Source organism: Lolium rigidum, chromosome 1 (genome assembly GCF_022539505.1).
Source record: "Lolium rigidum isolate FL_2022 chromosome 1, APGP_CSIRO_Lrig_0.1, whole genome shotgun sequence".
NCBI lineage: Eukaryota > Viridiplantae > Streptophyta > Magnoliopsida > Poales > Poaceae > Lolium > Lolium rigidum.
This window is the reverse complement of record NC_061508.1, coordinates 91,185,143-91,210,714: the sequence shown is the minus strand read 5'-3', so window position 1 is coordinate 91,210,714 and position 25,572 is coordinate 91,185,143. Positions and strand designations below refer to the sequence as shown.

At 47.9% G+C, this 25,572-nt stretch overlaps 1 protein-coding gene across 1 annotated transcript; it reads left to right on the top strand.

Annotated features, from left to right (window-relative positions):
- Positions 1-5,745: 5,745 nt before the first annotated feature.
- LOC124677673 (probable lipoxygenase 8, chloroplastic) lies at positions 5,746-11,518 on the top strand. The gene is made up of 4 exons (XM_047213636.1): positions 5,746-6,267; positions 7,560-7,834; positions 9,168-9,732; positions 9,835-11,518. The coding sequence occupies exons 1-4, from the start codon at positions 5,853-5,855 to the stop codon at positions 11,361-11,363; spliced, it is 2,784 nt and encodes a 927-aa protein (XP_047069592.1). The 5' UTR covers positions 5,746-5,852; the 3' UTR covers positions 11,364-11,518.
- The last annotated feature ends 14,054 nt before the right edge of the window (positions 11,519-25,572 follow it).

Here is a 25,572-nt window from a genome sequence, read left to right as displayed (position 1 = left end):
GCTTGAAGATTGAGACTGAGGCATTAATAAATGAGCAAGCGCACAGCTAGTAAAGGGAGAATACATGGTGATTCTCGTGTACAGTATCATAGCAGGCCCACAACAATAACGCACACGAGACGGAGGGGAACCGTGCTTGGAGACGGAGGCGTTTCGATGACCATCTGTACCCGCGGTACAACTTATGCACGTGGTCTAGGTTTATGTGTTAGTGTTTGATGTCAGCACGTTCCATCAGGATATGATCGGTTGAAACTCTGTGTCACCCCAAAGTAGAGAAGAGAGTAAGAGCATCTCCACTCGTTGGCGCTCCCCACGTTCGGCAAAATTTTCCTCCGGATTGGAGGAAATTTTGGCCCGGGGAGCGCCGAAGTTCCAGCCGTCCCCCCGGCAGGACACCCCCAACTTTGGCAATTTGACATATTTCAAACAAATTCAACATAAAATTTAACAAGTTTGACAAACAAGATTCAGAAAATTGCTGAAACAAATTCGGCGAAAACCAGTACAATGTTTAACAAGTGCTGAAACAAATGAAGCACACAATTTCACAAGTTTTGAAACAAATTAATAAATACAGACTAGTTGGCGTCGGCGTTGGCGTTGCCTCGGAGTGTCCATATGTGCTCCACCAGATCATCTTGCAGCTGTTGATGCATTGTAGAGTCTCGAATCTCCTGGCGCATAGCAATGAAGGCGGCCCTGCAGAACCGGTAGAAACAATCAAGGGCGGTGGACTCCGCCATCCAAAGATAGTCATCTGCACCATCACCGGGAGCTCCATACGCCAGCATCCTCTCATAGCCACTGTGCACTTCTGCAGTGACGAAAATCCAACCAAGTCAGTGCAATCCGCCTTGCATCTGAAGTAGGGGTCAAAGTCTCGGATGGCATACACAATTTGCAGAAATAGCTTTCTGCTCATCCTGAAACGATGCTTGAAAATAGTCTCACCGTGCAATGGATTGTCGGCGAAGTAGTCGGCGTACAACATGCAGTAGCCCTCCATTCGCTGTCTCGGCTTGCACTTCCGGCGACCTGGTGCCGACCCACCACGTCGACCAGTTGCCACCCCGGCGTACATTCTTGATAAGCAACCGAGGATCATCATGTGCTCCTCGTCTTGGGCGGCGGCTGCCATCTCTTCTCGCATAAGCTCGACGAACATCTGCTCCTCCTCTTCGTCTAAGTCCATGGCCGGCGAGGCAAATGGACGAACACCTGACGGGCGTGGTCGAGGCTAGCCGAGACGCGAATGACGAGGAGTAGACCGTCATGGAAAAACAGGCAGGCGGAGGAGCAGGCAGATAGGCCGTCGTTGAAAGACGGCGGAATATAGGCAGGTGGGAAGGAGGGACGGCGGAATCTGGGCAACAAGCCGGCGGGGTGGTGCCGGCGGCGAGAGAGATACGAGGGGTGGGGGGATTTTGAGTGAGGTGGTGGTGGGGTTCGTGTGTCCAGTCGCCGACAGATCGGGCCCTTCCCCGCTTTTCACTCGTTCGGACTCCCCGATAGCTCCCCGGGGGATCGGGGATGGCGTGGGCTCGCCGGATGGATGAAGGGCCAAATCCGGACGAAAACGAGGAGCCGGGGGCGCGACTGGGCCGAATTTCGCAGTCCGGATGGGAAAAACGTCGCTCGGGGGCCTCGTCGGGAGACGAGTGGAGATGCTCTAAGCAGGCTTCTACTAGATACCACCGAGTGATTCGAGCGCGCGATGAAGCTGGCTGCGGTGCAGCGGCGGCAGGGGTAAGTGCGACTTCGCCGGCGACCTGTATCAACAAACTGTATCAACAAAGCGGACATCCTCTGGATGCAGTACACACTATTCTTTGAGGGCATCTTCAGCGACCCAAACGATTTTGACCTGTTCGCTTCGGTTTACCCGGATAGATGAACAGCTCGCGCTTCAGCGGAGCGACGTAAACGAACTGATCCGTTCGCCGCGATCCATTCGGGTCCTAAATTTGAGAAATCGATGCGTTCAGCTGGACGTTAAGCGGAGCCGCGCAAGCCGCGGGCCCACTTAGAAGCTACCCGATGGCAGAAAATCTGACCGGCGGCAGTGTTTGCCACTCTACGCACACGCACCCACGATGAAGTTTCCAAAATGGCTGAAGAAATCCGCCAGCGACCACGAGGCTAGATCCTCATTCGGCCGGCAGCGACGCTAGGATTCTCCGCATAGGCGGAACCCCCGCAGCCGCACATGTTCTTCGGTCCGCAGGCGTCGGCGCCGGCAGCGCAACCTCCTCCTCCGGACCAACCGGGCCGCAACAGGCGGTATGTGCCAGTGCTGGAGGCGTAGTGGCGGTGGGCGCAGGGCGACCCCTGCCGCCACCGCGACGTCTCCCTCCCGCACGAGTGACCTTTGAACGGGGGAGGCTCCCTGTTCCGCCACCTCCGGCGGGCCGGCAAGCCCTGCGCTAGGAGATGCGCCGCCGGATCGAGCACTGTCCGCCGGCGATGCAGCACTAGGAGGTGTACCAGCGGGAGGATTTCTGGCATGCGTTCCTCGCCCGGGAGCACGAGGCGCGCCGGGTTATCCGCGATCACCGGGATTTCATGCCCGGCGATGACACGCCCGACAACGAGAAAGAGGTCATCTACGACGACGACGAGGACGAGGACGAGGAGATGGGGGACATGCCTCCAGCCGCTGTGAATTCGGAGGACGTCGTCCCCGACAACTACGACGAGGACGCAACCGCAATGGCCGCTTCATTGGCCGACGAGGACGCCAAGTGGCCAGGGTATGAGGATGTCGTCTAGCTCTCGTCCATGGTGGCGGTGCACCTAGCCTCCTTGTCGCCGCCTCCTTCGCTGTCGCCGCACGCGCCAGCACAAGCGGCATGGGGCGGCCAGGAGGTTCCAACTCCTCCGCCAGCGACACCACCGCAGTTCACGCCTCCAGAGTACGCGCCACCACCTCCGCATTATGAGCCACCACCTCCGCATCACGCGCAGCCAGCGGAGATCACTGCTTGGGCACAGGAGGTGTGGGCGCCCCCGCCCTTCATCGACCTCGGCTCCAGCGATGAAGAAAACGGCGGCGCCTGAACTAGTTTTGATTTTATTTTTAAACTATGTAAATTATGTTTGAATCAATGAAATTTCTAACAAATTTCCACGCGCTTTTTAAACTTCACGCCATCTTTTCCTCTCCTGCGCGCGGGCCAACTAGCCAGTGGACCGAATGGGTCGCACCGATACACGTGTTGTCCGAACAGGCTGGACTGCCCGACACATCCTAAATCTACGACGGCCGTACCTATTCATTGTGTCGTGGCCTACTATGCTCGGGTTAATCGCAGTCGCGCGGCCTACTACTAGCCGCCGGCGTGACCTTAGGGGTTGGCGCCGTCTTCAGAGCGCATCCGGGCGGCAACCGCCTTGCGGCGCTCGCTTTGCCGGATTTCCCTGGAGGCTTCCTCCTTCCACCGGTGGCGTTCGATGTCCTCTACCACAGAGGAGTCCCATTGGATTCTCTGCGCCTCCGCCATCGTCTGATACGCCGCTACCTCCGCCGCCTTCACGCGCGCTAAGCGCGCTAGCTCCTCCGCCGCCTCCATGCGCGCCATCTCCTTCATCGTGACTGTCGCCAGGTCAGCGCGGTAGCGGGCCCTGTCCCTCGCCGCTGCCTCCACCGCCTCGTCCCTCGCCGTGATGGCCTCCTCTAGCTTGCGGTTCTCCCGGTCGATCCGCGTGTGGTCCTGTCCCATCTACGCGACTGCAGCCAGGTCGGAGCGCACGTACGCCCGCCACATGGCGAGCGCATCACCGGGATCTTGTGCCTCCGCCGCTAGAGCGTAATGGTGACCGACGTCATGAGGGAGGCTCTCGAACGACTCGAGCAGCGCCTGTTGTTCGGCGCTTGCCCTCACCCTCCTCGTCATCGGGGAGGAAGCCGATGTCATCGTCGACTGCGTGGATGACGGCGCCGGCGGCCGGGGACGCCGCGAGTTCTGCCCTTGCCTCCGTGAGCTCCTCCACTTGGAGGTCGTCCATCATCGCCGCCGCCTCCGCGCTGGCCTGCACAGCCTCTGCTCCACCTCCGAGTCCAACTCCGCAGCCGCATCTGCCTCCAACAGCTCGGCCTGGCGGCCGTCTGCTCCTCCTTTAATGCCTCCGTCGTGTGGAGGGCGGTGAGGGCCGGATCATCCAGGTAGGCACGGTGGGTCATCTCAACAAGGATAGCCCAGGTGCGATCATGCTCGGCCATGGATGATTTCTATGGTTATTGGGTTGAGGTGTGCCCTTCTCGCCCACCGGCGTCGACCATATATAGGCACGACGGGACGGGAAATCCCAATCACGCGCAAGCCGCTTCCCGCGAGCGTGAAACGGTGGCGAAATGCGCCAATCTATGGGCCGCCCTCATGAACCACCGCATGCACACGGATAGCGGTAATCATGTGCGGCAGGCCGCGACGGGGCGTTAAACCGTCATTACCGACCTTTACGCTGTCACAGAAAAAAAATGCATCAACTGGCTGGGCATACCTCGACGCAAACCGGTTACTACGGTCATGTACAACCGATTTGGTGTCCGTAGACTGACGCAAACGGTTACGCACCGTTAGTTTTGACATCCTTTTACGTCGGCCTGTCGAAGATTGCCTTGCTTAACAGGGGAACCACGAAGCACACAATCTATGAGTAGAGAAAGGAAAAGGCGATTTCCTAAACAAAAGCTGGATCTGTTTTTTTAGAAGTTTTAGCTCTGCACATCCATCGAAGGTTACGACGGCTGAGCCAGACCAGTCACGTGCGGGTGCCATTGCTGGTGATGTTGGTCCAGAACGACGCGAAGTATGTGTACCGACGCAACAACAGAACAGGACCGTCCTAATAAATGCGCTAACATCTCGTTCAGGCCACTGTTCATTATGTGTTGTGCGCGGCCGAATACGGCAGGGAATACCCTGACTGCAATCGATCTGGACCAGGCTGATTGGTCTAGCTATCGAGAGCAGCTGCACCCGGGTGCCAATATGGATTTCCGCAGGTATCTCATGTATCTCTACCATATACTATTTGCTACTACTGAAAATATATATGGTTTTAATTGTCAAAAAAGAAATGCTTCGTTTCCTTGTAAAACTCTTCTTAATTAATGAGATACGGCAAACCCTTAATTTGCCTCGTTTCAAGAAAATTCAAGTGGACAATAACAAGGAAGGAGTACAATCTCAAACCACCGCCTAAATTAAGATCGATGAAGTTTATTGATCTGACGGTTAAGTCTTCCTCCTTTCTGAATTACAAGATACTTTAGATATTTTTAATATACACTACATATATATGAATAAAGAGTTAAAGACACACTAAAATACGTCTAAAAGCATATGATTTAGAACTTAGAACATCTTATAATTCAGAATAGATTGACAATTAAGCTGTAAGGTAAGGCAAGGACTATCAATTGTCGACGACCTTAGCCACTCCAGGTTTTTGATACAACAGTACCCCCTTCGTGAAGCTAAACCCCCTGTTTAGCTCGCAACTTTTCTGACAAGGCCACTTGGCGTGTGGAAAAGCGTGTAGGCGAAAAGCAATGCTAGGACTTGTAGCCGGTCATAGGCGATAGTAACATGCATCCGACGATCCACGTACTGCCATTTTCGACCAGAAACCCAAGGGATCGGAGATCCATTCAGAAAAGAAAAAGAAACCCTTCATTTCAACTTTCACTGTTTATATAGCCCACGCCCATGTCCAAGCCCTGCTCACCAACGCAGCAGACGCACACACGCAAGCCTCCTCCGAATTTATTAGACACGCCGCGAGATCGGACGAGATCGTACGTGACATACGTCTACCCATTGCCAGAGCTAGCTATAAAACCATCCATGTCGTCGCTTCCTCTACTCAAACCAACCTACAGCCTCCACCAGAGCCACCACCATAACTGCGCGAGCCGTCGCCGCATCCTCCCTTCCTCCATCTCCTCCTCCACCTTCAGCAGCAGCCTCCCGTCGTCGTCCCTCCCCGCCGGCAGAACGCGGAGGCAGACCGTGCGCTGTGCATCGTCGCCGACGACCTCCCCTGTCGGACCGTCCCAGCCGGTGCCAAGCAGCAGCAGCGGCGGTTCTGCCATGGCCGGAAAGGGCGGCGCTTCCGTGCGCGTGAAGGTGGTGGCCAGGGTCAAGGTCACCGTCGGCGGGTTCCTCGATGGTCTGAGGCCGTCCAGGACGCTCGATGACATCAAGGACCTCATCGGCAGGTCGCTCGAGCTCCAGCTCGTCAGCGCCGAGCTTGATGCCAGTAAGCATACTACCCCTTCTACCATTACTATTCGCATTCGTGCATGTACGCATATACTTTTGCATGGCCTTGTATATTTCGTTCCTGGAATCTCGATCGAGCATACACATATATATACGTGCGTCGAGTATTTTGTACTCCCATCGTACGTAGTGAGAAAATAGCTATCTCTAAGTGGCAAGTACAAATCATGAACTATATATGGCAAAGCACATGTGTTTTTTCATCTACTACTATATATTAGAGATGTTGGTAAGAGTATAAACACTATGAAAAAGATCAAATGACTGATCGGCCCTGTCGGCGTGGTACACACGGTAGAATTAATTGACCTCACAAACAAGCTTTGAATAAACCAACAAACTAACCAGCTCCATAGCTTTACATTGAAGCAAAGACCAGAGATCTACCGATACATCGATGCAAAAGTTTTCCTACCATGGATGGTCGATCATGGATTCCTCCGAGTTCGGAAATATAAGACGATTTGAAATTTAATCATGTTTCACGCATTTACTAAGTGTGGGTCTAGCAACGTACTCGACCAGAAGTTCAATTTCACCCGGAAGAGTCAAGCATAAATTATTTAGCGACTAGACCTAATTTTTTTACCAAAACAAGTTTATATATGGATCACTTCTTCCCTCAAAAAAATGGATCACTTCTGGAACCATATCTTTTTTTTTTTGCGAAAACTTCTGGAACCATATCGATCAGAGGTTGAGACGCGATCTTAGCAACCCTAATGGTAAAGTAGTAGGTGCGGCTTGTCTCCATATATGTCAGTAGAAAATTTGACCGATGCATCGGTGTAAAGGTCCTCATGTCATTTTCCAGACAACGTACGTACTTGTTGTTTTGTGATCCAAATTCATATACTAAAGGGAGGCTAACTTCTGACGAGCGGAGCGAGGCCCGTCGCCGGAGGCTTGGGCCGAAGCGTTGCCACCGCCTATTTATATTCCCTGTAAGCCGCCGCTAGGGTTATCATCGCATCATTGTACACCCACGGCGTTTGTAAACACCACCGAAATAGTGAAGTTTTTGCTGGCTGGCGCCCGTGGTTTTTCCCTTGTGTGTTGCAAGAGTTTTCCACGTTAAAATCTCGTGTCCCCTGCAGTGTTTTACTTTTCGTTCTTCGTTTATTGTGCATCTCAAATATAACAGTACTGATCCAGTTACTTGTTGGATGATGGATGGTCGTCATCCAGCTACGTACTACTCAAAGCTAGTTGATGTGCTTAATCAATATTCATCGCACACTAATATGCCTTTTGTTCCTGCGAATGCAGAGACGGGAAAGGAGAAACAGACGGTGAAGAGCTACGCCCATAAGGTGGCCGACGACGAGATCGACATCGTCACCTACGAGGCCGAGTTCAGCGTGCCGGCCGGCTACGGCGCCATCGGCGCCGTGCTGGTCGGCAACGAGCACGGCACGGAGATGTTGCTCGAGGACCTGAAGGTTGTCACGGCCGGAGACTCGGCGGCGCCGCTCGTCATCCGGTCCGACTCCTGGCTGCCGCCCAAGTCCGGCGACGCCAAGCGCGTCTTCTTCGCCAACAAGGTAACTGAGTCGCGTCGCATTTGGAAGATTTAATGAACACGATCTGTATATAGATAGGTAACGTGATCTTAGTTAGCTTCTGATCTCTGTGGAGTTAAATACTCTGACCGAGACGAATTTTTAACAAAAGAGACCACCTGCTGCACCAGTGAATTGTCAAAAAGGACCACCTCCGAAAATTATTGTCAAAAAGGACCACCTGCGTCGTGGCGGCACGCGTGCCAGGCGACACGTGTCACCTGCCGCCACAGCCGGAGGCGGCAGGGCCTGCCGCCACAGCCAACGGCGGCATGTCCACATTGTCCTGATCTATGAATAGCAGCCCGTTTTGAATTTTTTTTAAGTATCTCAAAAAATTCGAAAAAAATACCTACATGTAGGTAACTCTATGCACTACAATCGTGCAAAAATTCACTGTAAAATACGTTGTATTTTGGGCTCAGCAAAAAAGACAAATTCAACAAATTTTGTAGCTAATGTGCACTGTTCATCGATCAGGACACTATTCATTGATCATTGTAGACATGCCGCCAGGGGCAACGGCGGCAGGCCCTGCCGTGGCGGCAGGTGACACGTGTCGCCTGGCACGCGTGCCGCCACGACGCAGGTGGTCCTTTTTTACAATAATTTTCGGAGGTGGTCTTTTTTGACAATTCACTCGCGCAGGTGGTCTCTTTTGTCAAAAGTTCGACCGAGATTGGAGCAAATGTGATAATCCAAGATCTAAGCGAAGGTTGCTTTCGAGAGTCGATCGATCTAGGCAATCATGCATATGTTCTATAGTTAAGAGAGTGTGTACATTCGTAAGTAAAGCAAGATTAACGGGCTAGCTAGCAAATCATGGTCATGTACTGAAATTAATACTAGAGGTCAAATCTCACTAGGGTAGAGGAAAAGGTGGTGTAGAGCTATTGGTTTCCAGGCTTCCACGTACGAGAGCATAGTGCTGTATTTGCTTGTACATTACTAAATGCCCATATGTACATCCCAAACCCATTTTTTTAAAGTTTGGTGGTTGTGATCTCGAGTGATAGGTACGTGCCCCGCTCGTATAGAATTTCCGCCCGTATGCGTGTCCGAAGCACGTGACATGCAAATTAGCTAATCGTAGATTTTGTCAACTAGTCGTTAGATCGAGCCGTAGTGGCTGAATTGTCCTGTGTATGTACGCTTGACCGGCCAATTTATCGATCGCTCATCGATCAACCGGTGCAAGAGAATATATTCTCTGTTTTTTTTTGTTTGAAAGTTACCATGAATCACATTATCTCATGTAACATCGCTAGTCTAGTAAACTTACCGCTGAAATTCTCAATCTTGATCGTTCGCGCAGCCGTACCTGCCAAGCCAGACTCCTCCGGGGCTCCAGACCTACCGGAAGACCGACCTGGTGAAGAAGCGCGGCGACGGCACCGGCAAGAGGCAGGCCAGCGACCGGATCTACGACTTCGACGTGTACAACGACCTCGGCAACCCCGACGCCGGCGCCGACAGCGCCCGGCCCGTCCTCGGCGGCAACAAGCAGTTCCCTTACCCGCGCCGCAACCGCACCGGCCGTCCCCCGTCCGCCAAGGACCCGGAGTCGGAGGCGAGGGCCGGCGACGTGTACGTGCCGAGGGACGAGGCGTTCTCCGAGGAGAAGAACACGCAGTTCGCGCTCAAGACGCTGCAGTCGGTGCTCCACGCCGCCGTGCCGGCCGTGCAGTCCACGCTCATCGACAGCAACCAGGGCTTCCCCTCCTTCTTCGTCATCGACAAGCTCTTCGAGGACGGCGTCCAGCTGCCGCGCGCCGAAGAGCTCGGATTCCTCCGCAGCGCCGTCCCCCGGTTGCTCGAGCTCCTCCGCGACGGCCCCGGCGACCAGATCCTCCTCTTCGACACCCCCGCCAATGTCCAAAGTACGTACCCGCCTCATCGCACACTAGCTCCTAATACTACTGAGATTACTGATCAGCACATGCACAAATGTATTCTAACTGCGTGTTGATTACGAAATGCAGAGGACAAGTTTGCGTGGTTACGGGACGAGGAGTTCGCGAGGGAGGCGCTCGCCGGCATCAACCCGTACGCCATCGAGCTCGTCACGGAGTTTCCTCTGAAGAGCAAGCTGGACCCGGCGGTGTACGGGCCGGCGGAGTCGGCGATCACCGCCGAGCTGCTGGAGGCGCAGATGGGCCACGTGATGACGGTGGCGGAGGCGGTCAAGAGCAAGAGGCTCTTCATGCTAGACTTCCACGACCTGTTCATCCCATACGTGCACAAGATCCGTGCCCTCGAGCACACCACCATGTACGGCTCCCGCACGCTCTTCTTCCTCTGCGACGACGGCACGCTCCGCCTGCTCGCCATCGAGCTTACCCGCCCGGCGTCCCCGTCGCTGCCGCAGTGGAGGCAGGTGTTCACCCCGTCCACGGACACCATCAAGTCCTGGCTCTGGCGGATGGCCAAGGCCCACGTCCGCGCGCACGACGCCGGCCACCACGAGCTCGTCACTCACTGGCTGCGCACGCACTGCGCCGTCGAGCCCTACATCATCGCAGCCAACCGGCAGCTCAGCGAGATGCACCCCATCTACCGGCTGCTGCACCCGCACTTCCGCTACACCATGCGGATCAACGCGCTGGCGCGGTCGGCGCTCATCAACGGCGGCGGCATCATCGAGCTCACCTTCTCGCCGCAGAAGTACGCCATGGAGATCAGCTCCGTCGCATACGACAAGCTCTGGCGGTTCGACATGGAGGCCCTTCCTGCCGACCTCGTCCGCAGGGGGATGGCGGAGGAGGACCCCACGGCGGAGCACGGCCTCAAGCTCACCATCAAGGACTACCCGTTCGCCAACGACGGGCTGCTCATCTGGGACGCCATCAAGGCGTGGGTGCAGGCGTACGTGTCACGGTACTACCCTGACGCAGCCACCGTCGCCGGCGACGCGGAGCTGCAGGCGTTCTGGAACGAGGTGCGCACCGTCGGCCACGGCGACAAGAAGGACGCGGCCTGGTGGCCGGAGATGGACACGCCGGAGAGCCTCGCGCAGACGCTCACCACCATCATCTGGGTCGCGGCGGCGCACCACGCGGCCGTCAACTTCGGTCAGTACGACTTCGGAGGGTACTTCCCGAACCGCCCTTCCATCGCGCGCACCAACATGCCGGTGGAGGAGCCCGTGGATGCCGTGGCGTTCGAGAAGTTCCTTGACAACCCGGACCAGGCGCTCCGGGAGTGCTTCCCGTCGCAGGTGCAGGCGACGCTGGTGATGGCCGTGCTGGACGTGCTGTCCAGCCACTCCCCCGACGAGGAGTACCTGGGAGGGATGGAGACCGCGCCATGGGGAAACGACGCCGCTGTGCAGGCAGCGTATCAGAAGTTCAACGAGCAGCTCAAGGAGGTGGAGGGGATCATCGACGGCCGGAACAAGAACAGGAAGCTCAAGAATCGATGCGGCGCTGGCATCTTGCCGTACCAGCTCATGAAGCCATTCTCGCAGCCCGGTGTCACCGGCATGGGCATCCCCAACAGCACCTCCATATGATCCAAGACGAACTTTAATTAACAACATATATGCGTGAATCGATCTGGTAGATTTGTGCGTTCATTAATTAAAGCTTAGTATCCATTATTTCATTTACGGTTGTATATCCAACTAATATATGTACAATTTAGATATTCAAAAAGTTGACATGTGTATATGCTTGTCTAGTATCGATTTGATAATTATCAGTCCTCTTAAAATTAGCTAAATTTCACTCACCTTCCCAACCATTAGTTTTTTTTAAGGAAACAGGGGGGGACGATCGCCCACCTAAACTCAATTTTTCATTAAAGCGGGGGTTACAAAGGGGGCTTCAGGCCAACAACATAGGTCTGGGGCGGCATACCGCGCCCAACAAAACGAGGGGGGGGGGGGGGGGAGCTGGATACAGGGGGAGGGGAGTACATAATGAGGTCAGAAGGCAAAATCTAAGAGATATATTGACACCAGGCCATCAGAGTGGTCGTGTCAGCCCTAGAGGGGGCGTGAACGACCCATAAGCGGAGGTGGTCGACCAGCATAGCTAGTATCACGTAGTAGACATGAGATCCCAGTCATTAGATTAGTGGGTCAAGATTTGTGCAGTCTACGTGTCACTCTGTGTTCCTAGTACAAGCTTATTTTTTGTAGGGAGATCCTGTACACCAACCTCGCCGCGGCACAGAGCTACCCCCGCACACACAGGCGAGGGGTTTTACGCCAGCCCAGTTTTTTTGTTGCATTTCTCGTATTTTATTTCCATTTTCTTTCATGTTATTTTTCAAAAATTAGATAATTTTTATTTCTGAACAATTTTAAAATTTAAAATTTTCAATTTGAACAATTTTTTAATTCAAAATTTTTCATATTTAAACACTTTTTGAAAATGGACAGTTTTCGAATTTGCACATTTTTTAAAATCTGAATATTTTCTAAATTCGAACATTTTTAAATTAAATAATTTTCTAACTTACTTTTTTTCTTGATTGAACATTTTTATAAGATTTGATTTTTGAAATTTGAACAATGCACATTTTTCAGAATATGTTTGTAAGTTCGAATTTTTTTCAAAATTTTATTTTGAAATTTAAATTTTTTAAAATATGTACATTTTTAAAAATATGAACATTTTTTAACATATTGAATTTTTAATTTAAATATTTAAAAAATCTGCAACCTTTTTTCAAATTTTGTATTTTTATTTTAAATCTTAAAATAATAATAATAAGAAGAAACTGATTTTTTTAAACCCATAGCGCGCGCGTGGGTGTGCGACGTGAGGTATGCACCATCCTGGTGCGGTCTGTTGCGTTTGTCATGGGCCGGTTGCTCAGCTGGAAGTTTATTTCCTTGTGGTTTCTTGTTGGGTGGCATGTATGACCGTTGTTGAAATGTGGAAAATAAAAAAGACAGTGTGCAATTGAAGAGCCGAGGTTTCATCCATCATCTATCTACTACTATAATGCAACAGTTTTGAATTGGACCAAGGGCATCACGACAACTTTCTCCGCATTGTTCTAGAACCATCCGGTTCTCTCTTTTTTCAGGAAAAATTAAAGAAAAGAAGAGCTGAGCTCACATTCCACGAGTTGTTTGCTGGCAGAGGAACAAAGGTTGCGAGCAGAAGGATGAGGTGTGGCAGCAGAAAACTCCTCTCCTCCCTACCTCCTGGCTGGATCTCCAATCAGCCTGGGCGCAACTCCGCTGCTACCGGCCACGGGCCACCTATCCCGTGCCAACATCCCAACCCCCGTAGCGCCCTGCCCTGCGGCACTGCCTCCACAACCACACTGCCCTACCTTGTGCCTCCGCCCCAGCGGACCGGTGCAACCCTACCATGTGTCAGCGCCTCCCCGAGCCCGCCCCACCCTGTCGCCCTGCATCATACCTACGCTGCTCCGTCGCCATTCGTCGCCTCCCCGCAGTCGCCATCGTGGACTCGGCGCAGCAGCATGCCCGCACGAGCGCGTGATCCCCATCGAGGACCCCCATTACGGATAATTGTTGTGATTTCTTCAATCGTGATGTGTGACCCTCTGCACAACCTCAGGAAAAAATGTACTTATTATTTTTTTCATCGTGATTCATACTTAATTCAGCTATTGTCTACATTTCTCATTTGGTCTTCACGGTTGGTTCTAATTTTTTATGTGCACACCTTTTTCACGGATATCAAATGCATATATGCTTTCTTGAGGTAGTCAGGTGATTTAAAACTTTACTTCAGGTATATATCTTTACAATGAATTTGGCTATGTATTATATTTGTTTACTTTGTCTGGTTTCAAGTTATTGCCTTATCATATTCTTTCATTTGTAGAATAAAGAGTCCACCTTTGTTAGTGAACAAATTTGCAAATTTGGACAGTTTTCTTATGGTAATTGGCATGCTCTATGTATAGGAAATGACAATCAGGTTAGGCATATGTTGTGTACTTTGATCGAGTTATTTACCATTTGTGTCAGCTCATAGCTACTTGTGATTACCACTTTAGAACAATTTTTTTTGTCTTTTTCCTACTATCTGCTGAAAAAAACATGCTTACCACTTCTTTACCAGTTCATTTTTCCAGCACAAAAACTTTGTTAGCGTAAGTAATTGGATATAAAGAAGCTTTCCTGATTCCGGAGTCTGCGCTATCACCGGTATCGTTGCTCGCGTTGTCGATGCTCTAGGTCCTCGGGTGCCGAGACACCCGATCCAACATGTTGCTACTGGTTGTCGATGCCGATCTGAAGGATACCCCGCCGAGTAACTCGACGAGATCTCCCAAGCTTTCCATTGATCCGACGCTGCTCCTTGCCATCTTGTCCGAGCATATACCACCCCTGGATCCGATGGATGATGTTGATGAAGATCTTGATGATACCGATGCTTCCGTTGTCGACTCCGAACGGATCGGTTCCGACCGGCGAAAACTTGCTTGTGTTTTGATGCAGCTCCCGATCGTCAGATCCCTCCCTCGGCCAAAGTCGCCAGAAGCCGGGAGAAGGGTGGGTGGGTGTGGATGAAAAATTGTGGATTCGAAGCGCATCTGATCCCCTAATCTAGTCGAGTTTTTGCCTGAAGAAGAGGTCGTTGATAACTGCAAGAACACATATCAATTGTAGCTAGTTTCGAAATAAGAGTATCAAACCACGAGAAGCTACTAGTTAGGGTCTTAATGTCCCTTTTCACTATCTACTAAATATTACTTATAAATTGTTTTCTAATCTCAAAATGTTTTAAAGGGGGTGTTGTAAGTGTTCTCAGGGATTATTGGATCCACCTCTAGTATTAGGATTCATGTTAATCAAGGGAGATTTACCATGAGTTGCAAAGATTGGAGTATGCATATTGTTAGAGAGGAACATTGGGCCGCCACTAAAGCCATGTTCACATGGTGGAAGTTTTACCTGGACAAAAGTCAAAATATCTATTGTCCTTGTTTTCCCGGTATGGATGTCCAAAAAGTTGAGATTCATCAAAATTGAGAAATCAAATGAGATTCATCTCTTAGGACCTTTGTACAGGAGGCAAGGAGGTACCCCTTTGTGACACTTGGTTGAAACATATGTATGCGATGAAAATCCATGGAAATCCAAGCTAATTAGAATAATGTGTGAGCACTATTAATATATTATGCATGAGGCAAGCAACTAATATGAAGTTTTATGCATGAGCCATATTATTTATCATGACCGTTGACATGAGTGGCACTTCTCAAAAAAAATATTTTCCACACTTCTATTACATTCAAAATTGAAAAGCTGTAGCACATGAGAAATTTTACTTCCCTATGCGCGGGGCCAATATTATACTTTTATGTTGAGTCACCATCCGTTCTTCGAGCATTTTCTTGAAAGCATAGCTATCATTCTTAGTTTAATGTGCTTATCCCGAAATAAGATTAATTTTGGTATAACTGTGATGCTTGAATCTTTCGATATTTTTACTTCTAGTCTCCTCTTGAACTACAGAGGTGTCCCGACATTTATGTTTTTCTCCACATGTAGGGTAAGAAAGATACCACTTTATCATATCATATTATGAACATTGCAATCCTGCAAATACTTGTGTTTCATGTTGCTTATTATTGTGTTGGTATCCTTTCATGACTTGCATAACTATCGAGATCCTTAGTTGCATGCTTCTTATTATGAATTGTCTGAGCATTTGATCATGTAGTGCTGTAATGTCCCAGGTTTAGAGACGATCGAGGGGTAGATTTTAGAAAGGGTTGTGCATTGCATCGTAAATTCTGGGGAAATTTCGCGCTTTTAAAAGAAAACTGCATCGAAGGGGGACAAGTTTCTCTCTCGACACCTTACAGGGTTAGGGTTTCGAGAGTGCGACAAACTTGTTTCTCATTCAACTAAGTTAGGGTTTTGAGAAGAGAGGGGAGATATTGCATCACAACTTAAGTTGCATGATTGAATCCAAACTTAAGTTGCATGATTGAATTCAAACTTAAGTTACATTTGAATTTCAAATTCAAACATTAAAATGAATATCTCATAATTCAAATGTGAGGTAATTCATTAAGCAAATTATAAATAATAAACAATATCAACAATAAAAATATAAAGTAAAGCTCATTAGAAAAAATTGGAGCTTTATTGATAATAACACAAGATACATTGTCTTTACAATATTCAGATTTAAAATTAAAGAAATTACAACATATTACAAGAATTGACAAAATAGAAAAAGAAAGAAAATTACAATGAAATGAACTATCCTAAACTACAAGTTGATCTTCAAGAATTCCTTGATCAAGATGATCTTGCAATCCATCTTGATCATCTCCAAGTCCCTGCATACAAGCAAAGCAAAAACAAGAGTTATGCCAAGTGGCAAAGCCACTTGGCAGATTAGCCAAAAGAAAGTGAAATGTGAGGAGATATGATCAAGCTCTGCCGAGCTGATCTTCTCACAGCCCAAGTCCCAAGCCAGGACACACACACACGCACAGCCTAGCTGCTCACCAGGCAATGTGCATGCTCAACAGCACACACAAGCCAGTGAGTCACCCAGTGTTACCAGGATATGATTAAACCCGTAGGCATTGACAAGTTAATCCCTTGTCAAATATCAACTGGAAAAGAAAATTTCAGTATCAATAATCACGCAAAATAAAATTCCATTGATCTTCGGGACATTTACACAGATATTACAGAAGGAGTCTTCAAAAGAATTACTACGACAGTTGTCGCCAAAGCTACTGTGGCGACAACTTCAGAAGGAACAGGAAAATGAAAAATAGAAAAAGATAAGGCATTCTACTAGACCTCCGGCTTTGACGAGCTAGGGGCAGGAGTGGGCTTGAATCCAAGATAAGCGAGGATCTTCTTTGTGTTGGGCTTCGCAGCCCTGATCAGCGATCGCCACTTCGTGGTCTCCATCTCCTGTGTGTCGCCAACTTTGGTCGAGTCGATGTTTTGCTGGCTGTCCGCAACTAGGGCGACAGTGCTTTCAACAGCGACCTTCATATTTTCTTGGCGCAGCTTTAGTCCAAGATCTTCTGGCGGATTAAAACACTTGGCAAGAGCAAGAAAAGTCGCGGGTTCCTCTTTCTTCGGGAAGAAGTAGGGGAAGAGCCGCGACAGTCCTTCCTTGGCACGATCAATGCCGTCGCGTGCTTCTGTTCCATGAAACTCAAGGAACGCAAGTGCGTCAAGAAGAGGATCATTGTCGGGATCTTCAAGTTCAAAGTCCTGAGATGTTTTATCTGTCGAGACAGAAATTTATTGATCAACAAACGAGTAAAGAAAAGCAAGTCCAAAGAATACAAAATGGTTCAGGTACTCACTGACAAAGCGACGGTTTTGCGACTTCAGGCGTTTAATAATCGCGTCTTCGCGAGCAGATTGTGCGGCTATATGCTCGCTCAGCGAAGTCTCGGCGTCGTGAAGCCTCTTCTTAAGTTCTTCGACACCAGCAGCGTCAGCTTTGGCCTTGTCAGCCTCTGCCCTAGCCTTACTAGCATCTGATTCGGCCTTTTTACGAGCCTCCTCACTTTGCTCTAATTTTTGAGCAAGTGTGTTGGCACGCTCGTTGGCCTCCGCCAGTTTTTCTGCCAAGATAGTTAAATCTAGTTAAAATCACGACAAGAAAGGAGTGAGAAGGGAAGGGTAAGGAGAAGCAGAAAGACATTACCTTCAGCTTTGCTAGCATAGTCGCGGTACCCAACGAATTGGGCACCGAAGCGGATGAATTCCTTAATCAAAGGCTGTTAAAAGAAAAATAGAGAAAGAAAACGCCGGTAGGGGAGAAAGTGCGATAGCACAAAGTCAAAAGAAGCAAACAGAGAAAACATCGACAGCATCAGAAAGCATTTAAGGACTTACATCATCCAAAAGAGGAGTCGAGGAGCTACCCAATTGCAAGGTAGGCTCCGTGATTGTTTCAACCCTTGCCCTTTTTGGTGAAGGGACAAGAGGGCTTGCAGGAGGAGTAGCTGCGTCGGTGTTTTGTTGAGGAGGCGAAGATTCTTCTCCTTCAATTTGCACCTCAGAAACAACTAGAGTATGCGACGTACTCGTTCGAGCAGTCGCATCAATAGCTGGCATTTCTTCCTCGTCACCACTATGATTAAATGGCGACAATATAAGAAGCAAGATAGACAAAAATCTTCAAGTAGCAAAATAGTAAGAAACAAAAGGTGACTTACGAACTGACGAGGGCTTCCAGGTATGGATCGAAAGCTGCCTTCCGACGTGAAGGAGCAGCTTCTTCGGCTTTGGAAGTGCCGGAATCTTCGACATCAGTCCTTTTCCTTTTGTTCTTTGGAGAAACAGCAGGAGGAGGAGAGTGTGCCGAGGTGGTACCCTCGGATTCAGCTTCCTTTTCAGAAGATCCGGCAAATTTTCGAGAATCTGCGGGTTCACTATCAGGGCCAGGAGCATCTTGGTTGTCATCAGCGACAACGGCTCGTTCTTCGACTTCCCCACCTTCAGGAAGGGGAGGAAGAGAGACAATATCTGGATGGTTCTGTACAAAGCAAAGAGGGATGTCAATAAAGGAGTTATGCAAAGGATGTCAAACAAAAATAGAGAGTCGACAAAAGTTACCTTGGGAAGCGCATTGGCTGTGCTGTATGGTTTTACTCGACAAGAAGACGGGACAGGATCTTTTTTGCTGAGGGAGGAAATTTTTCGGACAAGTTTTTCTAAGTCCTTGACCGGTAAATCCACCGACAGGCGATCCACATCATTGTCGCCAGCATACTTCCAGAGGGGATTTTTGCGAGCCTGCAGAGGCTGCACTCTGATTCTAAGGAAATATGCCGTGATCTGGATACCCGACAGCTCTTTGCCGCGGGTGTTTTGCAGCTCGCGGATGCGGGTCATCAATGCCTCCATCGCCGTTTTTTCTTCGTCGGTAGCCTCTGCATCCCAGGAGCGGCGACGGTAGATTTTCTCGGCACCATCAAAAGGAGGGATGTTGTCTTCAGCACATCCATGATTCTCCTCATGAATGTATAGCCATTTTTTGCGCCACCCTTGAACTGAGTCAGGGAATTTGACATCGAAGTAATCGACATCAGGGCGAACGCAGATAACAACGCCGCCTATGTTATAGGCAACATTGGGAGAGCCATTGATGCGTGTAGTTGACACGTCCGTTGGGAACCCCAAGAGGAAGGTGTGATGCGCACAGTAGCAAGTTTCCCTCAGTAAGAAACCAAGGTTTAATCGAACCAGTAGGAGTCAAGAAGCACGTTGAAGGTTGATGGCGGAGGAGTGTAGTGCGGCGCAACACCAGGGATTCCGGCGCCAACGTGGAACCTGCACAACACAATCACAGAACTTTGCCCCAACGTAACAGCGAGGTTGTCAATCTCACCGGCTTGCTGTAAACAAAGGATTAGATGTAAAGAACAGTAAAGAACAGTAAAGAACAATTGCAGTAGATTGTATTTCAGATGTAAAGAATAGGACCGGGGTCCACAGTTCACTAGCGGTGTCTCTCCCATAAGATAGCAGATGTTGGGTGAACAAATTACAGTTGGGCAATTGATAAATAAAGAAGGCATAACAATGCACATACATATATCATGATGAGTACTATGAGATTTAATCGGGGCATTACGACAAAGTACATAGACCGCTATCCAGCATGCATCTATGCCTAAAAAGTCCACCTTCGGGTTATCATCCGAACCCCCTCCGGTATTAAGTTGTAAACAACGGACAATTGCATTAAGTATGGTGCGTAATGTAATCAACACAAATATCCTTAGACAAAGCATCGATGTTTTATCCCTAGTGGCAACAAGCACATCCACAACCTTAGAACTTTCCGTCATCTGTCCCGGATTTAATGGAGGCATGAACCCACTATCGAGCATAAATACTCCCTCTTGGAGTCACAAGTATCAACTTGGCCAGAGCCTCTACTAGCAACGGAGAGCATGCAAGAACATAAATAACATATATGATAGATTGATAATCAACTTGACATAGTATTCAATATTCATCGGATCCCAACAAACACAACATGAAGGATTACAAATAGATGATCTTGATCATGATAGGCAGCTCACAAGATCTAACATGATAGCACAATGAGGAGAAGACGACCATCTAGCTACTGCTATGGACCCATAGTCCAGGGGTGAACTACTCACACATCGATCCGGAGGCGATCATGGCGATGAAGAGACCTCCGGGAGATGATTCCCCTCTCCGGCAGGGTGCCGGAGGCGATCTCCTGAATCCCCCAAGATGGGATTGGCGGTGGCGGCGTCTCTGGAAGGTTTTCCGTATCGTGGCTCTCGGTACTGGGGGTTTCGCGACGGAGGCTTTAAGTAGGCGGAAGGGCAGGTCAAGAGGCGCCACGGGGGCCCCACACAATAGGCCGGCGCGGCCAAGGGCCAGGCCGCGCCGCCCTATTGTCTGGCCACCTCGTGGCCCCACTTCGTAAGTCCTCCGGTCTTCTGGAAGCTTCGTGTAAAAATAGGCCCCTGGGCGTTGATTTCGTCCAATTCCGAGAATATTTCCTTACTAGGATTTCGAAACCAAAAACAGCGAGAAAACAGCAAGCGGCTCTTCGGCATCTCGTCAATAGGTTAGTGCCGGAAAATGCATAATAATGACATATAATGTGTATAAAACATGTGAGTATCGTCATAAAAGTAGCATGGAACATAAGAAATTATAGATACGTTTGGGACGTATCAAGCATCCCCAAGCTTAGTTCCTACTCGCCCTCGAGTAGGTAAACGATAACAAAGATAATTTCTGAAGTGACATGCTATCATAATCTTGATCATACTATTGTAAAGCATATGAGATGAATGCAGCGATTCGAAGCAATGATGAAGATAATGAGTAAACTAATGAATCATATAGCAAAGACTTTTCATGAATAATACTTTCAAGACAAGCATCAATAAGACTTGCATAAGAGTTACTCATAAAGCAATAAATTCAAAGTAAAGGCATTGAAGCAACATAAAGGAAGATAAAGTTTCAGCGGTTGCTTTCAACTTCAACATATATATCTCATGGATAATTGTCAACACAAAGCAATATAACAAGTGCAATAGGTAGACATGTAAGAATCAATGCACACAGTTGACACAAGTGTTTGCTTCTAAGATAGAAAGAATGGGCAAACTGACTCAACAATAAAGTAAAAGATAGGCCCTTCGCAGAGGGAAGCATTGATTACTATATTTGTGCTAGAGCTTTTCATTTTGAAAACAAGAAACAATTTTGTCAACGGTAGTAATAAAGCATATGAGTTATGTATAAGACATCTTATAAGTTGCAAGCCTCATGCATAGTATACTAATAGGGCTCGCACCTTGTCCTAATTAGCTTTGGTTAACACAGATTATCATTGCATAGCATATGTTTCAACCAAGTGTCACAAAGGGGTACCTCTATGCCGCCTGTACAAAGGTCTAAGGAGAAAGCTCGCATTGGATTTCTCGCTTTTGATTATTCTCAACTTAGACATCCATACCGGGACAACATAGACAACAGATAATGGACTCCTCTTTAATGCATAAGCATTCAACAACAATTAATATTCTCATAAGAGATTGAGGATTAGTTGTCCAAACTGAAACTTCCACCATGAATCATGGCTTTAGTTAGCGGCCCAATGTTCTTCTCTAACAGTATGCATACTCAAACCATTTGATTGTGAAAACCGCCCTTACTTCAGACAAGACGAACATGCATAACAACTCACATGATATTCAACAAAGGTAAAAGTGTTTATGGCGTCCCTAGAAAACATGGTTACCGCTCAACAAGCAACTTATTAAGAAATAAGACACATAAGTACATATTCTTCACCACGATAGTTTTTAAGGCTATTTTGTCCCATGAGCTATATATTGTAAAGGTAAAGAATGGAAATTTTAAAGGTAGCACTCAAGTAATTTACTTTGGAATGGCGGAGAAATACCATGTGGTAGGTAGGTATGGTGGACACAAATGGCATAGTAATTGGCTCAAGGATTTGGATGCACGAGAAGAATTCCTCTCAATACAAGGCTAGGCTAGCAAGGTTGTTTGAAGCAAACTCAAGTATAAAAGGTGCAGCAAAGCTCACATATGAACATATTGTAACTATTATAAGACTTTACATTGTCTCCTTGTTGTTCAAACACCTCAACCAGAAAATATCTAGACTCTAGAGATCAATCATGCAAACCAAATAACAAGCTCTATGAAGTTATTCATTAATGAGTACAAGGTACATGATGCAAGAGCTTAAACAAGATCTATATGAGCACAACAATTGCCAAGTATCACATTATTCAAGACATTAACCATTTACCACATGCGGCATTTTCCGTTTCCAACCATATAACAATGAATGAAATAGTTCAAATTTTGCAATGAACATTAAAGATAAAGCTAAGAACATATTTGTTCATACGAAACAGCGGAGCATGTCTCTCTCCCAAACAAAGAATGCTAGGATCCGATTTTATTCAAACAAAAACAAAAACAAACAGACGCTCCAAGTAAAGCACATAAGATGTGACGGAATAAAAATATAGTTTCACTAGAGGAACCTGATAAGTTGTCGATGAAGAAGGGATGCCTTGGGCATCCCCAAGCTTAGACGCTTGAGTATTCTTAAAATATGCAGGGATGAACCACGGGGGCATCCCCAAGCTTTGACTTTTCACTCTTCTTGATCATATTGTATCATCCTCCTCTCTTGACCCTTGAAAACTTCCTCCACACCAAACTCGAAACAAACTCATTAGATGGTCAGTGCATAATTCATATATTCAGAGGTGACATAATCATTCTTAACACTTCTGGACATTGCACAAAGCTACTGAAAGTTAATGGAACAAAGAAATCCATCTAACATAGCAAAACAGGCAATGCGAAATAAAAGGCAGAATCTGTCAAAACAGAACAGTTCGTAAAGACAAATTTTAAAGTGGCACCAGATTTGCTCAGATGAAAATGCCCAAATTGAATGAAAGTTGCGTACATATCTGAGGATCACGCACGTAAATTGGCAGATTTTTTTGATTTTTCTACAGGGACTACTGCTCAAATTCGTGACAGCAAGAAATCTGTTCCTGCGCAGTAATCCAAATCTAGTATTGGCTTTACTACCAAAGACTTTACTTGGCACAACAATGCAATAAAATAAAGATAAGGAGAGGTTTCTACAGTAGTAAACAACTTCCAAGACTCAAAATAAAAAATAAAGTGCAGAAGTAAAATAATGGGTTGTCTCCCATAAGCGCTTTTCTTTAACGCCTTTCAGCTAGGCGCAGAAAGTGTGTATCAAGTATTGTCGAGAGATGAAGCATCGACATCATAGGCTCCCCCATCCGTAGTGGTACTAAGGGCTTTGTCAATTTTAGGCCTATAATAATATTTTTTTGGTTTAGGCACTTTAGAGACATACATAAACTTTTTCTCCTTACCCACATAAGCTTTCTCCTTAAACTTAAGAGAAGAAAAAGTTGAACCCAAGGTTCCCATAGCTTCTTCAAGTTCACTAATCCTATGGGTTTGATTATCATGAGTAGCACAAGTGTCTAAAACAGCAATTCTCTCATTGATTCCACCTAGAGATTTATCAAGTTTATCAGTGCTATTAAGTAATATTCCCAATTTAGTCTCAATACTTGGAAGATCTTTTTCTATGGCTTCCAACTTTTTCATGACATCTTCAAGAGAGATTTCAATTTTAGCTTCATTAACAGGTAGTATTCCAACTAGACTCTCAATAATGCAACTAGCTTCTAAAGCAGGAGTGCCTAGGAAATTACCTCCCGCAAGAGTATCAAGAACATATCTATTCCAACTAGAGATTCCAACATAAAAGTTCCTAAGTAGTATAATAGTGGAGTGTTTCTTAATGCACCTATGATGAGCATTGCTAATTCTATACCAAGCATCTTTAAAACTTTCTCCCCCTTGTTGCTTAAAGGAACGAACTTCAACTTCCGGATTACTCATTTTTAGTAGTAGTAAATAAAGCAAACTAAATAAAGTAAATGCAAGTAACTAATTTTTTTTGTGTGTTTTCGATATAGAGAACAAGACAGTAAATAAAGTAAAACTAGCAACTAATTTTTTGTGTTTTGATATAATGCAGCAAACAAAGCAGTAAATAAAATAAAGCAAGACAAAAACAAAGTAAAGAGATTGGAAGTGGAGACTCCCCTTGCAGCGTGTCTTGATCTCCCCGGCAACGGCGCCAGAAATTTGCTTGATGCGTGTAGTTGACACGTCCGTTGGGAACCCCAAGAGGAAGGTGTGATGCGCACAATAGCAAGTTTCCCTCAGTAAGAAACCAAGGTTTAATCGAACCAGATAGGAGTCAAGAAGCACGTTGAAGGTTGATGGCGGAGGAGTGTAGTGCGGCACAACACCAGGGATTCCGGCGCCAACGTGGAACCTGCACAACACAATCACGAGAACTTTGCCCCAACATAACAGCGAGGTTGTCAATCTCACCGGCTTGCTCGTAAACAAAGGATTAGATGTATAGTGTGGATGATGATGTTTGTTTGCGAAGAACAGTAAAGAACAATTGCAATAGATTGTATTTCAGATGTAAAGAATAGGACCGGGGTCCACAGTTCACTAGCGGTGTCTCTCCCATAAGATAGCAGATATTGGGTGAACAAATTACAGTTGGGCAATTGACAAATAAAGAAGGCATAACAATGCACATACATATATCATGATGAGTACTATGAGATTTAATCGGGGCATTACGACAAAGTACATAGACCGCTATCCGGCATGCATCTATGCCTAAAAAGTCCACCTTCAGGTTATCATCCGAACCCCCTCCGGTATTAAGTTGTAAACAACGGACAATTGCATTAAGTATGGTGCGTAATGTAATCAACACAAATATCCTTAGACAAAGCATCGATGTTTTATCCCTAGTGGCAACAGCACATCCACAACCTTAGAACTTTCTGTCACCGTGTCGTGGTATCGTCACGGCATATGCCATAGGGTGGCTAATCGAAGGTGGTTCCTAGATGGTCTCACGGTGGTATCCGGATGCGGGTATGGGCACGAGCGACACGGTGACGTACCCAGGTTTGAGGCCCTCCGATGGAGGTAACACCTCTACTCCTGCTATGAGTGTATATGGTAATCACACAGTACAATGGTGCTCCTAGAGCTGTATCCGGCTGCTCGGGGAGGCTAAGGTAGACGAAGGTCTCTCTCCTCGAGTAGCGCTAAGTCTAGAATGAAGTGAGAATGAGCGATCGTCCCCGCATGAGGGGGGTAGTGCAGCTTATATAGGCGCTGGTATTTTACAATGAAGTCCCTATAGTCTAGTGGCCGGCTTGGCCGGCTCCGGCTTCCGCTCCTTCCCGAGGCGTTGACGTCATGGAGCTGTTGAGGCGTAGTGGCCTGTCCTGTCCACCAGCGGGAGTCAGCGGCATGGCGAGGAGATGTCCCTGTCGCCATCATGCCCTGTAGCCGGTACGGACCGTCGTACGCCATGATGGCCTGTCCGCCGCGTGGCACTATTGCTCTACAGTGCCCCGCGCTTTACGGAAGATGAGGTAAGCGTGGACCTGCGAACCCGGACCACCTACCCAGTTCCTTCTCATGCAAGACTCGCCAGCCTCGAGTCGGTCTGAGGTACAGACCCCAGTCGGAAATGGCTTGTAGAAGCTGGCCCAGCCACAGCGCAGACGGCCGTAGCCAGGCCGACTAGGACTTAGAGCCAGCCGGCTTCCAAAAGCAGCCGGCCACGGCTCCAGCCGGCTGCTCCTCA

Excerpts from the sequence above, each read along its gene's own strand:
- LOC124677673 (XM_047213636.1), top strand. The coding sequence starts at position 5,853 with ATGTCGTCGCTTCCTCTACTCAAACCAACCTACAGCCTCCACCAGAGC. Across the intron at positions 6,268-7,559 it reads CAGCGCCGAGCTTGATGCCA|AGACGGGAAAGGAGAAACAG; the intron begins GTAAGCATACTA and ends CTGCGAATGCAG. Across the intron at positions 9,733-9,834 it reads CACCCCCGCCAATGTCCAAA|AGGACAAGTTTGCGTGGTTA; the intron begins GTACGTACCCGC and ends TACGAAATGCAG.